At 61.8% G+C, this 12,836-nt stretch overlaps 4 protein-coding genes across 6 annotated transcripts; 1 reads left to right on the forward strand and 3 right to left on the reverse strand.

The window, feature by feature from the left end:
* Nucleotides 1-509: 509 nt before the first annotated feature.
* On the forward strand, nucleotides 510-2,087 carry TAFAZZIN (tafazzin, phospholipid-lysophospholipid transacylase; the record flags this gene model as incomplete). The annotated part of the gene is made up of 6 exons (XM_062640368.1): nucleotides 510-621; nucleotides 735-776; nucleotides 1,188-1,250; nucleotides 1,410-1,462; nucleotides 1,580-1,657; nucleotides 1,772-2,087. Coding segments are annotated over 6 exons (438 nt in total), but the record flags the coding sequence as incomplete, so codon positions are not given.
* A 51-nt stretch (nucleotides 2,088-2,138) lies between these two features.
* On the reverse strand, nucleotides 2,139-3,940 carry BCAP31 (B cell receptor associated protein 31). 2 transcript variants are annotated; one of them, XM_062640370.1, is made up of 8 exons: nucleotides 3,854-3,940; nucleotides 3,578-3,675; nucleotides 3,358-3,458; nucleotides 3,128-3,272; nucleotides 2,897-3,032; nucleotides 2,697-2,808; nucleotides 2,503-2,603; nucleotides 2,139-2,419 (listed from the first exon to the last, which is right to left on the reverse strand). In XM_062640370.1, exons 2-8 carry the CDS (start codon nucleotides 3,667-3,669, stop codon nucleotides 2,381-2,383), a joined length of 726 nt encoding a protein of 241 aa, XP_062496354.1. In that variant the 5' UTR covers nucleotides 3,670-3,675; nucleotides 3,854-3,940; the 3' UTR covers nucleotides 2,139-2,380. The 2 variants fall into 2 exon arrangements, with proteins under 2 accessions (XP_062496354.1, XP_062496353.1); XM_062640369.1 differs by having other exon boundaries at nucleotides 2,697-2,811.
* A 1,896-nt stretch (nucleotides 3,941-5,836) lies between these two features.
* On the reverse strand, nucleotides 5,837-7,762 carry TMEM179B (transmembrane protein 179B). 2 transcript variants are annotated; one of them, XM_062640364.1, is made up of 5 exons: nucleotides 7,119-7,762; nucleotides 6,496-6,683; nucleotides 6,264-6,398; nucleotides 6,113-6,188; nucleotides 5,837-5,953 (listed from the first exon to the last, which is right to left on the reverse strand). In XM_062640364.1, the coding sequence occupies exons 1-5, from the start codon at nucleotides 7,371-7,373 to the stop codon at nucleotides 5,855-5,857; spliced, it is 753 nt and encodes a 250-aa protein (XP_062496348.1). In that variant the 5' UTR covers nucleotides 7,374-7,762; the 3' UTR covers nucleotides 5,837-5,854. The 2 variants fall into 2 exon arrangements, with proteins under 2 accessions (XP_062496348.1, XP_062496346.1); XM_062640362.1 differs by having other exon boundaries at nucleotides 5,837-6,013; nucleotides 7,119-7,760.
* An 818-nt stretch (nucleotides 7,763-8,580) lies between these two features.
* On the reverse strand, nucleotides 8,581-11,797 carry TAF6L (TATA-box binding protein associated factor 6 like). The gene is made up of 10 exons (XM_062640371.1): nucleotides 11,629-11,797; nucleotides 11,458-11,544; nucleotides 11,183-11,333; nucleotides 11,024-11,074; nucleotides 10,829-10,923; nucleotides 10,213-10,287; nucleotides 9,895-10,115; nucleotides 9,664-9,796; nucleotides 9,467-9,595; nucleotides 8,581-9,387 (listed from the first exon to the last, which is right to left on the reverse strand). The coding sequence occupies exons 1-10, from the start codon at nucleotides 11,773-11,775 to the stop codon at nucleotides 8,593-8,595; spliced, it is 1,884 nt and encodes a 627-aa protein (XP_062496355.1). The 5' UTR covers nucleotides 11,776-11,797; the 3' UTR covers nucleotides 8,581-8,592.
* Between the last annotated feature and the right edge of the window lie 1,039 nt (nucleotides 11,798-12,836).

A 12,836-nucleotide genomic window follows, 5' to 3' on the forward strand; every position in this document is an offset into this window, starting at 1 on the left:
GTAGGGTTAAGGTTAGGGACTGGGGGGCACTGGGGTTGTCCCAGTTTATACTGGGCTGGGTTGGGGCTGTTCTGGGGGAGGGGGGATGGGGATGTCCTCTGGAGGGTGTTCTATGGGGGTTAGGGTTAGAGACTGGGGAGCACTGGGGTTGCCCCAAGTTATACTGGGACATGGGGGGGTTCTATGGGGGTGGTTCTATGGGAGGGTAGGGTTATGGTTAGGGACTGGGGAGCACTGGGGTTGTCCCAAGTTATACTGGGCTGGGTTGGGGGAGTTTTGGGGGGGGTTATGGGGGGTCCTCTGGGGGGGGGTTCTGGGGGGGGTTAGGGTTAGGGACTGGGGGGCACGGGGGTTGTCCCAGTTTATACTGGGCTGGGTTGGAGGGGTTCTATGGGCGAGTTCTATGGGGGGGAAGTCCTATGGGGGGGGATTCTATGTTGGGTCCTATGGGGGGATTTCCTATATGGGGGGTTTTATGGGGGGGGTCCTATGGGGGGCTCCTATGGGAGGGTCCCCAGTGCATTACATGGGTGCATGCAGGGGATGGCGTGTACCAGCGCGGGATGGATTTCATCCTGGACAAGCTCAACCAGGGGGACTGGGTGCACGTCTTCCCCGAAGGTACCGGGCATGGGGGGAGAGCAATGGGGCTGGGGGGTGGGGGGGGACTGGGGGGGGGTCGCCTGTGCTGCCCCCCACCCCCCCCCACACTATGGCTTCCTGTTCTCCCACAGGCAAAGTGAACATGGGGCAGGAGTTCGTGCGCTTCAAGTGGGGTGAGCCCACAAACCCCCCATCTGCCCCACAGCTGTGGCCCACATCCAGCCCCTTCTGCTCCACAACCCCTCATCTGCCCCACAACTGTGTCCCACAGCCAGCCGCCTCTGCCCCACAACTGTGCCCCACATCCAGCAGCCTCTGCCCCACAGCTGTGCCCCACACCCAGCTCCTTCTGCCCTACAACCACCCCTCTCTGCCCCACAACTATGCCCCACCTCCAGCCCCTTCTGCCCCACAACCACCCCTTCTGCCCCACAACTGTGCGCCACAAACACTTCCCTCTGCCCCACAAGACCCTCAAATGCTTCTTGGCCCTCATTACCTCCACAGCACCCTCCCCATTGCCCCTTTTCTGCCCCCCCCAAGTGCTGCCCAGCCCCACAGAGCCACCCTTTGCCCCCCCATAGGCATCGGGCGTCTCCTGGCCGAGTGCCGCCTCGACCCTGTCGTCCTGCCCCTGTGGCATGGGGGTGAGCAGGGCTGGGGGGGGGGGGGGGCGGAATGTGGGGCAGGAGGAACAGGGAGGGGAGAGGGTTGTGGGGTTGTGGGCAGGGGGATGTGGGGCTGGCTCCCGCTGTGGGGCCCGTCCTGGTGCTCGGCCACGCAGGCGGCTGCTGACCCCATGCCAGGCATGAACGACGTCCTCCCCAACACCCGCCCCTACGTGCCCCGTGTGGGGCAGGTGAGTGAGCTGGGGGGGGGGGGGGTGATGCTATGGGGCAGAGTGTTCGGGGGGGGTGCCACAGGTTGAGCTGTGGGGCAGGGCGTGGGGTACTGACACACTGATTCTGCCCCATAGCGGATCACAGTGGTTGTGGGGCGACCGTTCAGCGTCCGGCCTCTCCTGGAGCGGCTCCGGGCTGAGGGCACCTCAACGGTGAGTACCTGGGGGGATGCCCTATAGAAGATGTGGGGCTGCTATGGGGTATCCCCACAGCTCTGTGGGCCCAGCCCCATGAGTTCTATGGGGCCTGTTCCCTCTGCCCCACAGGTGGAGATAAGGAAAGCACTGACGGATTTTGTGCAGAAGGAGTTTGAGGCACTGCGGGGCCAGGCCCGGGCGCTCCATCGCGCCCCATAGCCTGTGGTGTGCCCCACGGAGGAACAGATGGGTCTGCCCCACACACAGGGGGCTGTGCCCCACAGGATGACAGCCCCACAGCCTCGCAGATGGACAGACTGCCCCATGGCTCCCGCGGCACCATGGGGCACAGGTGAAGGACAGACTGATGGACGGGCATCCTGCCCCATAGTGTGCCCCACACCCACTGCCTGTGCACGGTGCCAATAAAGGGGGTGAAGCCTCAGCGGGCTCTGTTTTGGGCCCCCAAAGAGCTGTGGGACGGACACGACCTCAACCTGATCCCATGGGTTTATTGAAGCAGAAGCTGTGTGAGGGGGTCCCATTGCCCACACCCAGGGGACCCCCGTGGAAAGGATATGGTGGGGGGTGCTCAGACCCATTGAAATAGGGCTCAAACCCCTTCCTGCCCCCCCACTACAGCAGCAGGGTCCCATATATAGGGTGGGGTGGGGGGGGGTGTCCCTGGAAACACCTTTGAGTCCTGCCCCCAGGTCTTGGGGTGCGTGCCTGGTCCATTCACTCCTCCTTTTTGTCCCGAGGGCCATCATGGGCTGCCTAATGGGGGGAGTTAGGAGATTAATGTGGGGGGCCAAGGGGGTGTCAGGGGGGTAAGGGGGTGTCAGGGCCCCCCCCCATACCTGCAGGCGTGCGTGTTGGTCCAGCAAGCGGTCGTATTCCCGGGTCAGCCCCTCTGCCTGGCGCCTCATGGCTTGGACCTCGTTCTCTGCCTTCTCCAGGGCTTATGGAGGGGGGGATAAAAGGGGGGGGTGGGTGTTAGGGTCACCCCCAAACCCTATATCCCCCTCCTTTTACCCCCACCCCATGCCCTTACTGCGCTTGCTGGCTGCCAGCTCCTCCTTCAGCTTCTCCACCTTGGCCTTGAGCGTCTCATTCTCATCTTGGGTAGGGGAGGAGCTGCCTCCATCGCCCCCCGCCTCCTGTAGCTGCTGGGGAAGGGGACACCAGGCTTGGGTCCAAGCCTTGGGGTGAGTGTGGGGGTGTCCATCCCCCCCCATACCCTGTTCTTGGTACCTTCCGTAGGGCATCGTTGTCCTCCATGTAACGCCGGGCGGCCTGGCTGGCCCCCTCGGCCTGCTTGCGGAAGGCCTCACTGGAGGCACCCAACAGGGCCTGCTGCGAGATGAGGGTGACGAGGCGGCGGAGGAGGCTGTGGGATAAAGGGAGGGTGAGCACAGCCCTGGACACCCCCCCCCCCTTCAGCACCCCTAAATCCCCACATCCCCCCCCATTTCCATCACTCACAATGAGAGCAGGAGCGCGAACCCGGCCAGGTAAAGGTTGCGCTGAGCACGGAAGAGCTTCATGTGGAAGTGCTCCAGGGCGCCGGGGCTGCTCCGCAGGGCCTCCCGGTCCGTCACGTCGTACTTATGGGTCTCCCGATAGGCATCTATAGGGAAAACAAGAGGGGTGTGGGGTGTCAATACAAGGGGTGTATGCGCAGCACCCCCCCCCCCATATTACCCTGCACGCACCTAAGAGCAGGAGGACGAGGATGACGATGAGGACGATGAAGACGGTGTTGCCGTACGCCACGGCCAGCCCTACCAGGCGCGACTTGAAGATCTTCTGCCATCTAAAGGTGGAGGGGGGGGACAACGGGGAGGGGATGGGAGCCGAGACACCCCCCCCATCACCCCCCGTTACCCCCTATAGACCCCGGGGATCCCCCCCCCCCCCAAACTCCAGCCCTACCTGGCCGCGGACACGAAGGGGATGCAGAGCAGGAGGACGAGGAAGACCTCGGCATAGAGGAAGGTGGCGACCGCCGTCCATTGCAGGCTCATGGCGGCCTGAGGAGAGGAGGGGGGGGGCAAAGACAAGCACCGATGGGGACCGGATCGCGGCTCCCCACCCGCCCCCCCTCCGCTTCCCTTCACCGGGAAACCCCCTCCCCCAACGTTCCCGAACTGGGATCGCGATCGTTTATCGCAATCGTTTATCGCGATAGTTCCCCCCCCCGGTTCGCACCGTCCGGTAGCGGCGGCGCCGCGCCCGCCACTCCCGCCCCTACCGGAAGTCAGGTTTAGGCCCCGGAGCGGAAATCCCGCCCCCTCCTAGGCGGTCACAGCCAATCAGCGCTGCCGGAAGTGCAGGTGAGGGAGTGGGCGGTGCCATTTGCCGTTCGTTACGCCCAGGGAGGAGCCATGACAGAGTCGGTAACAAAGGGGCGTGGTTATGCAAATTATAAACCCATTGGAGCGCAGGGGACGCCGGGAGGCTTCAACGTTGGGTTGGAGCGGGGGTGATCCGGGAATTGATCACGGGAAACCGGGATGAGCGGTGGGAAAGAGCGTGGGGATGGGAGGAGAACGGAGCGGGAGGGCGGAGAGGGGTGACCGTGATGTAAGTGAGTGCGGGCCCGCTCCCAGTCGGGTGCAGGGGAGGGCTTCGGTTTGCTTGTCGGCCTTTTAGCCAAGATCGGGTGTAGTATCTGTTCTTATGAGTTTAATATGGGATATGGCCTCGATGATAGGGCTGTATACTGGTAGCGGGGAATAAAAGGTTAACGTTGTGCCTGCTTGGTGAAGCAGAATTGGAGGAGTTACAGCCGCCAGGCAGAACTGTAGCAGGTCAGATTCATAGCTTAACATTGAAGACGTTCAAAGAGCATCCAGAGAAAGAAAAAGAACAAAAGACGCCCAGAGGAACAACGTTTGCAAGCTTGACAAGTTCCTGCTTTAAGAGACATAAAACTTGCATCGAACCTGAGGTGTGGACAGGAGCCGAAACCCCATTGAGTCCGCGTGAAAGCAAGAGGTTACTCGCGGTGATGAAGAGGAACTACAAGCCTTCATCCTCACGACCCCCTAACGACCACCACCAGGAGGCACTGCGCAAGCGCACCAATGGGGACGAATGCGTGGAAACTAATTATAATCCTAGACGGGAATAGGTTTTGCATATGTATGAGGCGTGAAGCAATCTCATGTTTAGGTAATCATTACGTGTAATATAAATGAACCGAGCGGCAAAGGAAAGGTGCGCATGCTACGGAGGAGCAATCCCCATGCGCCTCAGTGCTGAATAAAAGCATACCTGCCTTACAACTAATGAGTTGTGGAGGCTATCCACGTATCAATATTAAGCAGATTTTTGGGTGTGAAGCCCCGTATCCCGGTCCTGCTCCTTTTCCTCCTCTTCTGCTCATAGGGACCCCAAATCATCCGGGCCGAGCCTTCTTCCTGCTTCTGCCCATGGGAGCCCTAAACCGGGCTCCTCCTCCTGCTCCTAAGACCTCCAAGCCCTGCTCCCTCTTCTTTCTACTGACCACAGTTCTTCTCCTCCTCCTGCTCATAGGGACCCAACCATCCCCAGACTGGATCTCTTCCTCTTATAGGGAGGTTCTGCTCACAGGGACCCCCCTGCTTGGCCTCCCTCCTTCTCCTCCTCCTGTTCTTCAAGCACTCAGGTTCAGGCACAGCCCCATTTACTGGACACCCTTGTCTTTAATAACAAAGCTCAGCCCCTAAAATAGTCCCAGTGAGGGCAACCAACCCAATAACAGTGAACCCAATAACAACCAATCCAACATCAACCAACCCAACAACAACCAACCCAACCCAATACCGCCCATCCAATACTACTCAACCCAACAATAACTAACCTAACACAACCCAATCCAACCTAACAACAACCAACCCAACAGCACCCAACCCATCACCACCCATCCAACACCAACCAACGCAACGATAACCAACCCAACCCAACAACAACCAACCCAACACTACCCAACCCAACAGCACCCAACCCATCACCACCCATCCAACACCAACCAACCCACCACCACCCAACTCAACAACAACCAACCTACCCCAACAACAACCAACACCATCCATCCAACACCAGCTGACCCAACCCAACCCCAACCAACACCATCCATCCAACACCAGCCGACCCAACCCAACACCACCCAACACCATCCATCCACCACCACCCAACCCACTCCCCCCCCCCAATCAGCCATTTCCTTCAGGGCCCTATCAAGTGCCCCCCAAAAGTGGCCTCTGCCTCCGCGCTGCACTCAGGGTCGTTGCTCCGCAGCAGTGGGATCCGGGGCTCCCGTTGCCGCTGCAGCAGCAGCCGGGCCGTCAGCAGGCACCAGAGGAACACGGTCACCCAGGCTGAGGACTGAGGGGACACACAAGGAGTGGGGGGGGTGTCCCCAGTTTCTCTCCTTGGTGATATAGGTCCAGCCCCACCGCACACCCCCCCCACTCCCCAACTCACCTGTGCACTGCTGAGGTTGCTGTAGAAACGGATGGGGCTGTAGGGCGCCCATGGTGCGTGTTGGGCATCCCAGCAGCTGCGGGGGGGACATGGGGATGAGAGACTCCCAGGAAGGCCAAAGGACCCCCCCTCCTCATCACCACCTCGGTACCTGGATACCCTCTTGGTCTCCATGATGGATGCGCAGAGAGCGTCCATCCCCACGCGGAGAATGCAGGCTGAGATGAGGAGGAAGAAGAGGATGATGATGGTGATGGCCAAGGTGACGCGGAGCCAGGAGCGGTCCCTATGAGGAAGGGAGCAGCATCAGCAGCGCAGGGATCCGGGGCTGGGGGGGGGAGAGGGTGTGTGGGTCACATCCAGCCCCTCATCCCCCTTCTCACCACTGGGACTCGCCGGTGCAGCAGCCGAAGATGCCGTAGAGGAGCGATGAGAAGCAGTAGAGGGCAACCACGATGGAGACACCGGAGACGAAATAACAGAGGGAGAGGTGGCTGAAAGCCTTGGGCACCAGCGCCGTCCCGTTCCAGCTCACGCTGCCGTAGAGGATGCACCAACCACCAAACTCCCCCTGCAACCGGGCAGCAAGGAGAGGAGGATGATGGTGACCCTGCCACCTTCCCCCCCATAGCATCCATAGGGAGCCGGGAGCAGTCGTGGCAGGACCGACCGGTGAGGTGAGGTGGAGGCATGGGGAGGAGGAAGGAAGCTCAAGCCCCAGCTGCCTCCTGCACTTACATGGGGTGCCGGCAGCCATGGGATGGACAAAGTGGGGGTTCAACCGCCCCCCTTTGTGCCCCACAGCACCCGGGGAGCACCAATGTGGGGGGCAGGAGATGAGGGCATGGGGACCAGGGTCAAGGCAGGAGCAGGATGAAGACAACTGGGGCAGCAGTGGAGACACCGGGGCCAAGCTGCTGTGCCCCACATCTCACCCCCCTGCACCTTGAAGCAATGGGGCCACATTCCCCCCATATCCCCCCCCCACCATATTCCATCCCGGTACCTGCGCCACGGTGAGGGCCGACGCGCAGGCGATGCCACAAAGGAAGGCGGCTCCGTGGAGGACCAGTTCCACCAGCTGCAGGGTGGACACGGCCATCTTCCACCCATGGGTCTGCCTCTCCGTCCCGCCCCTTTGCACGCTCGGTTCCTCCTCCTCTGCCCCACGGCGCGGGGATGGGCTCAGCCTGGCTCGCCCCAGCATGTCCTGGTGCAGGTGCTGGCACTGCTGAGCTTCGTTTCCCATCAGTCTGCTCATCCCTTTATCCGTACATCCTCAAATCATCCACCTTAGAATCCATGCATCCATCTGCCCATGCTTCCATCCAGCCTCGGATCTATCCATCCATCCATCCATCCAACCTAGAATCCATACATCCATCTGTCCCATCCATCCTAGAATCCATACATCCATCTGTCCCATCCATCCTAAAATCCATGCATCCATCTGTCCATGCTTCCATCCAGCCTCAGATTTGTCCATCCATCCATCCTGGAATCCATGCATCCATGTGTCCCATCCATCCTAGAACTCATCCATCCATCTGCCCATGCTTCCATCCAGCCTTGGGTCCAGCCATCCATGCTAGAACCCATGCATCCATCCATCTGTTCATGTCTCCACCCAGCCTCAGATATATACGTGCATGCAACCTAGAATCCATCCACCCATCTGTCCCATCCATCCTAGAATTCATGCATCCATCCATCTGTCCATACTTCTATCCAGCTTCAGATCTGACCATCCATCCTAGAATCCATGCATCCATCCATTTGTCCCTGCTTCCATCCAGCCTTGGGTCCATCCATCCATCCATGTTTCCACCCAGCCTCAGATCTATCCATTCATCCATCCTAGAACCCATGCATCCATCTACCCATGTTTCCACCCAGCCTCAGATCTATACATGCATCCAACCTAGAACCCATGCATCCATCTGCCCATGCTTCCATCCAGCCTCAGATCTATACATGCATCCAACCTAGAACCCATGCATCCATCCATCTGCCCATGCTTCCATCCAGCCTTGGGTCCATCCATCCATCCATCCGTCTCTGCTTCCATCCAGCCTTGGGTCCATCCATCCACTTGTCCATGCTTCCATCCAGCCTTGGGTCCATCCATCCACTTGTCCATGCTTCCATCCAGCCTTGGGTCCATCCATCCATCTGTCCATGCTTCCATCCAGCCTTGGGTGCACCCATCCACCTGTCCCTGCTTCCATCCAGCCTTGGGTCCATCCATTCATCCAACCTAGAACCCATGCATCCATCTGCCCATGCTTCCCTCCAGCCTCGGATCCATCCCCATCCATCCATCCATCACCCATCCCTCCCTGCAATGCCGACAGCCGCAACGGCAGCGCTCTCCCCGCTCTCCCATTCCCCCCCCTTGCCCGTCCCCCCAAGCAGCAGCCCCCCAAAACCTCTCCATACCAAGAGCTCAACACCTTTTATTGCCATCCCCGGCCCCCCTCTCACAGCAGGAGGTGCAGCGAATACTCGGCGCGAGGCCAGCGCCGCGCTGGCCGGGAGCTGCGCCCGATCATGGGCAGCTTCTGGGCGTACCGGGACACGTGTCCGGGCCCGTGGTGCTGGGGGAAGCTGGTCTGGAAGCGGCGGCCCTGGCAGCGCCGTCCCGCCTGGCGCCCGGCGATGACGAAGCTGAACCGGGGAGCCCCGCGCGGCGCGAAGCGGCACTTCTGGAACACGTCGCGGGGGCCGGGACGGTGCCCGGGTTGCCGGGGGGCTCCGCGGGGCCGCGGGAGGCTGGCGGTGCGGTGCAGCACCGGGCGCGCCGCCGGCGTCGTCGTCGTTGTCGTCACCGCCGCCACCGCCGCCTCCTCGTCGCGCGGGCTCACCGTGGCGCTCGCCGTCAACTGCGGCATCTTCCGCGCCGCGCCTTCGCCCCCGAAGCTCGGGGGGTCCTTGCGGGGGCCCTCGGGGGGGCCCTCGTTGGGTTGGGCCGCGGTTGGGGGCAAACCGGTGCCGAAACGGGCGGCCAGGCTGTCGCCGAAGAAGTCGTAGAGCTCGCGGTACATGTGGTGCAGGGAGAGGGCGGGCGGCGCGGTGGGGGACGACGAGGAGGAGGAGGAGGACGACGATGGGGGCCCACCACTGCCACCCCCCAACGGCAGCAACGGGCGCCCGAGGCCGAAGCCCAGCTCCGGGTCCTGCTTGGGGCTGTGCCGCGGCGAACCCTCGCGGCGCGGGTCGGCGCCGGGCACCGGTGCTTGTTGTGCTTTCATCTTCAAGAGCCGCTCCACGGCCACCTGCGGATGGGGAGGGAAGGGGGGCAGCGGGGAGCTCGCGTGCCCCACAACCGGCCCCACGGCGTGAGCTGGGGCTCACCAGGATGGCTCCGTAGACTTTGTGCCCGTCGGCTTTGACCTGGGCGTTGGAGACCGAGTAATCGTCCAGGACCGCCTGCAGGTTGGTCCAGTACGTGGGGAGATGTGGGTACAGCACCCGCTCGACGGCCTGCGGAGGGCACATACAGGGTGAGGAGGGCAGCGGGATGGGATGGGGGTGACCCACACATCGCTCACCTTCCAGCCCAGGGCGTGCAGCCCCACAACGGCGCCGTAATGGGAGCAGAGCGGACGCACGGGGTCGGCCAGAACCTTCTGGAGCGAGAGGAGGATTTGGTGGTAGAGGCCGCTCACCAAATCGCCGTGAGTCCTACGGGGGTGAGGGCAACACAAAGGCATGGCAGACCCTGGTGCTGTGGGGCCTGAGGCAGGGTGAGGGCCCCAGCACCCCCGGCACCCCATGCTCACCAGAAGATGCGGCTGAGCAGCATGGCAGCGTAGTCACGGAGGGTCCAGTGGTCGTTGAGGGGGTTGATGGAGGCAGCCAAAGGCTCCAGGACGCAGTACATGACACTGGCGATGAGACTGCACACGTAGGAGCCGAGGCACAGGAAGGGGTTCTGGATGAGGCTCCGGGCGATGTGCAACAACCGGTTGAGCTGCTCCAGGTCGTGGCTCACCGATTTCACCTACGAGCAACAACGGCAGCACCGGGATGGGGTTTGGTGAGGAGCCGCATCCCTCGGGGAGCTGCATCCCCGTCGCCATGGCAGCGCCGGCGCTCACCCCGCTGACCACGTAGACGAAGTAGGGCAGGAGCGCGGCGATCTTGGAGTTGGTCTGGAGGTCCTGGAGGGCCACCTAAGGGTGAGGAGTGTGGGGGGGGGTCAGGTGAATGTTGGGGTGCTGGGGGTGAGGAGCAGGGGTCTCAGCCCCATGTTGGGGTGCTGGGGGTGAGGAGCAGGGGGGGTCAGCCTCATCTTGGGGTGCTGGGGGTGATGAGCAGGGGGGTCATCCCCATGTTGGGGTGCTGGGGGTGAGGAGCAGGGGGGGTCAGCCCTATCTTGGTGTGCTGGGGGTGAGGAGCAGGAGGGGTCAGCCTCATCTTGGGGTGCAGGGGGTGAGGAGCAGGGGGGTCAGCCCCATGTTGGGGTGCTGGGGGTGACGAGCAAGGGGTTCAGCCCTATCTTGGGGTGCTGGGGGTGACAAGCAGGGGAGTCAGCCCCATGTTGGGGTGCTGGGGGTGAGGAGCAGGGGGGGTCAGCCCCATCCCTGGGTTCTGGGGGTGAGGAGCAGGGGGGTCAGCCCCATGTTGGGGTGCTGGGGGTGAGGAGCAGGCGGGGTCAGCCCCATGTTGGGGTGCTGGGGGTGACGAGGGGGGTACCCCCCAACCCCAACACACCTTCATCAGCTGGGGGTCGTCTCCCAGCACCGCGCGGGTGACGTGCTGGTAGTACTTGAGCAGGTCGTCAGTCAGCGTGGACACGGCGCTGGGCACTGCGGTAGTGGTCGGGGGGGGGGGGAAACAACATCACCCCACGGTCCCCTATGGGGAGAACAAATTCCCCCCTCCCAACCCACTGCCATCCCCCCATACCGGCTCCCTGTGGCTCCAGGTTGCCTTTTCCATCCAGGTAGGAGATGTGCACTGGAAGAGAGCGTGGTGGTGCTGGCACCGGGTGCCCTGCTAGCACTGGGTAGGTGGGGGGGTCAGGGTGCTGGGTGCTGCGGGCGAGGAGGAGGGGGGATCCGTCACCTCTCACGGCCGTCTCAGCGCATCCCTTGGGGATGTTGGTAGCCAACGCCAGCTCCACCAGGTTCACCTCGCGATCCTCTTGGAAGTACAGCTCCCCCTCCTTGATGGCCCGGAACGGCAGCGCATCCTGGGAGCCGTATCCACACACAGCCTGCGGTAAGGGGAACGGGGGGGGGATCAATGGGGATGCTGCTATGGTACCCACAGCATCCCCATCACACAGCACGGATGTGGAACACCCCCCCCCCCCCTCTCTCCGGTGTCCATCTCCGCACCTCCACGTTGCTCCAGCGCAGCGCCCGGTTGAAATCCTCCACCGTCAGCTTCCTCCTCCGTGTGTGCTTCATGAACTGGGAGCTGTTCTGAAAGGGGGGGGGGGGGCACCGTTACCGGCGCCGTTACCGGCACCCAGGAACAGGCCCCGGGCCGGGCCGCTCCGCCCGCACCTGCGTTGCCTCCCGCAGCCGGTAACAGACGTCCTCGGCCAGCAGCGCCGCCACCTCGTCGCTGAGCTCCAGCCCGGTGCTCTCCGCCATCAACCGCACCGAATCCCGGGGCAGCTCCACGAAGCGCCGCTCCTCCCGCTCCGACATGATGCCCGCCGCGCCGGGCCCCGCCCACGGCGCCGGAGAGGGCCAATCGGCGAGAGGAGAGGAGAGGGCGGGGGGTGTGGTTATGCTAATGAAGAACGCGAAAGGGACGACGGGAGAAAGCGGAACGGGGTTCTCGGGGCTTGGAGGGGGTTTGAACATGGGGAACCGGGAGGGAGATGAGCGGCACTAAGGGGAACATAGGAAGAAACGGGGAGAGATGGCGGAGAGGGGTGACCGTGATGTGAGTGAGTGCGGGCATGCTTCTCGACAGGGGCAGAGAAGACGCGCAACCTCTGGTCCTTTGGCTAAGATAAGGGGTTGTATCTGTTCTGATCAGATTAAGATCTAAAAGGGCGCTGACGAGAGGTAATGCACGGATGGATTCCACGATTCGTTCGTTGTAAGGCAGGGATGCTTTTATTCAGCGCTGGGGCGCATGGGGATTGCTCCTCCGTAGCTGGCGCCCCTTTCCTTTGCCGCTCGGTTCATTTATATTACACGTAATGATGACCTAAACATGAGATTGCTTCACGCCTCATACATATGCAAAACCTATTCCCGTCTAGGATTATAATTAGTTTCCGCGCATTCGTTCCCATTGGTGCGCTTGCTCAGTGCCTCCTGGTGGTGGTCGTTAGGGGGTCGTGAGGATGAAGGCTTGTAGTTCCTCTTCATCACCGCGAGTAACCTCCTGCTTTCACGCGGACCCAATGGGGTTTCGGCTCCTGTCCACACCTCAGGTTCGATGCAAGTCGGTTTTATGTAGACCTGGTGTCCCATCCTCAGTTCCCCCCCCATGATGGTCCCCAGAGGAGGGGCTGGAGAAGAGAAGCTGAGAGGAGAGCTCAGAGACTCTCATCAGGGACTGGTGCGATGGGAGAAGGGGTGATGGGTTCAAACTGGAACAGGGGAAGTTCAGGTTAGAGCTAAGGAAGAAGTTCTTTACTATGAGTGTGCTGAGGCAGTATCCAGGTCATGGATGACCCTCATCCAGATCATCCATGACCCATCTATGATCTGGATGAGGGGACATGGAGCAAGGGCAAGGGCAGAGGAAGGCA

This window comes from Pezoporus occidentalis, unplaced genomic scaffold, assembly GCF_034315485.1.
Source record: "Pezoporus occidentalis ecotype Australia unplaced genomic scaffold, CSIRO_AGI_Poc_V1 ctg647, whole genome shotgun sequence".
Taxonomy (NCBI): Eukaryota; Metazoa; Chordata; class Aves; order Psittaciformes; family Psittacidae; genus Pezoporus; species Pezoporus occidentalis.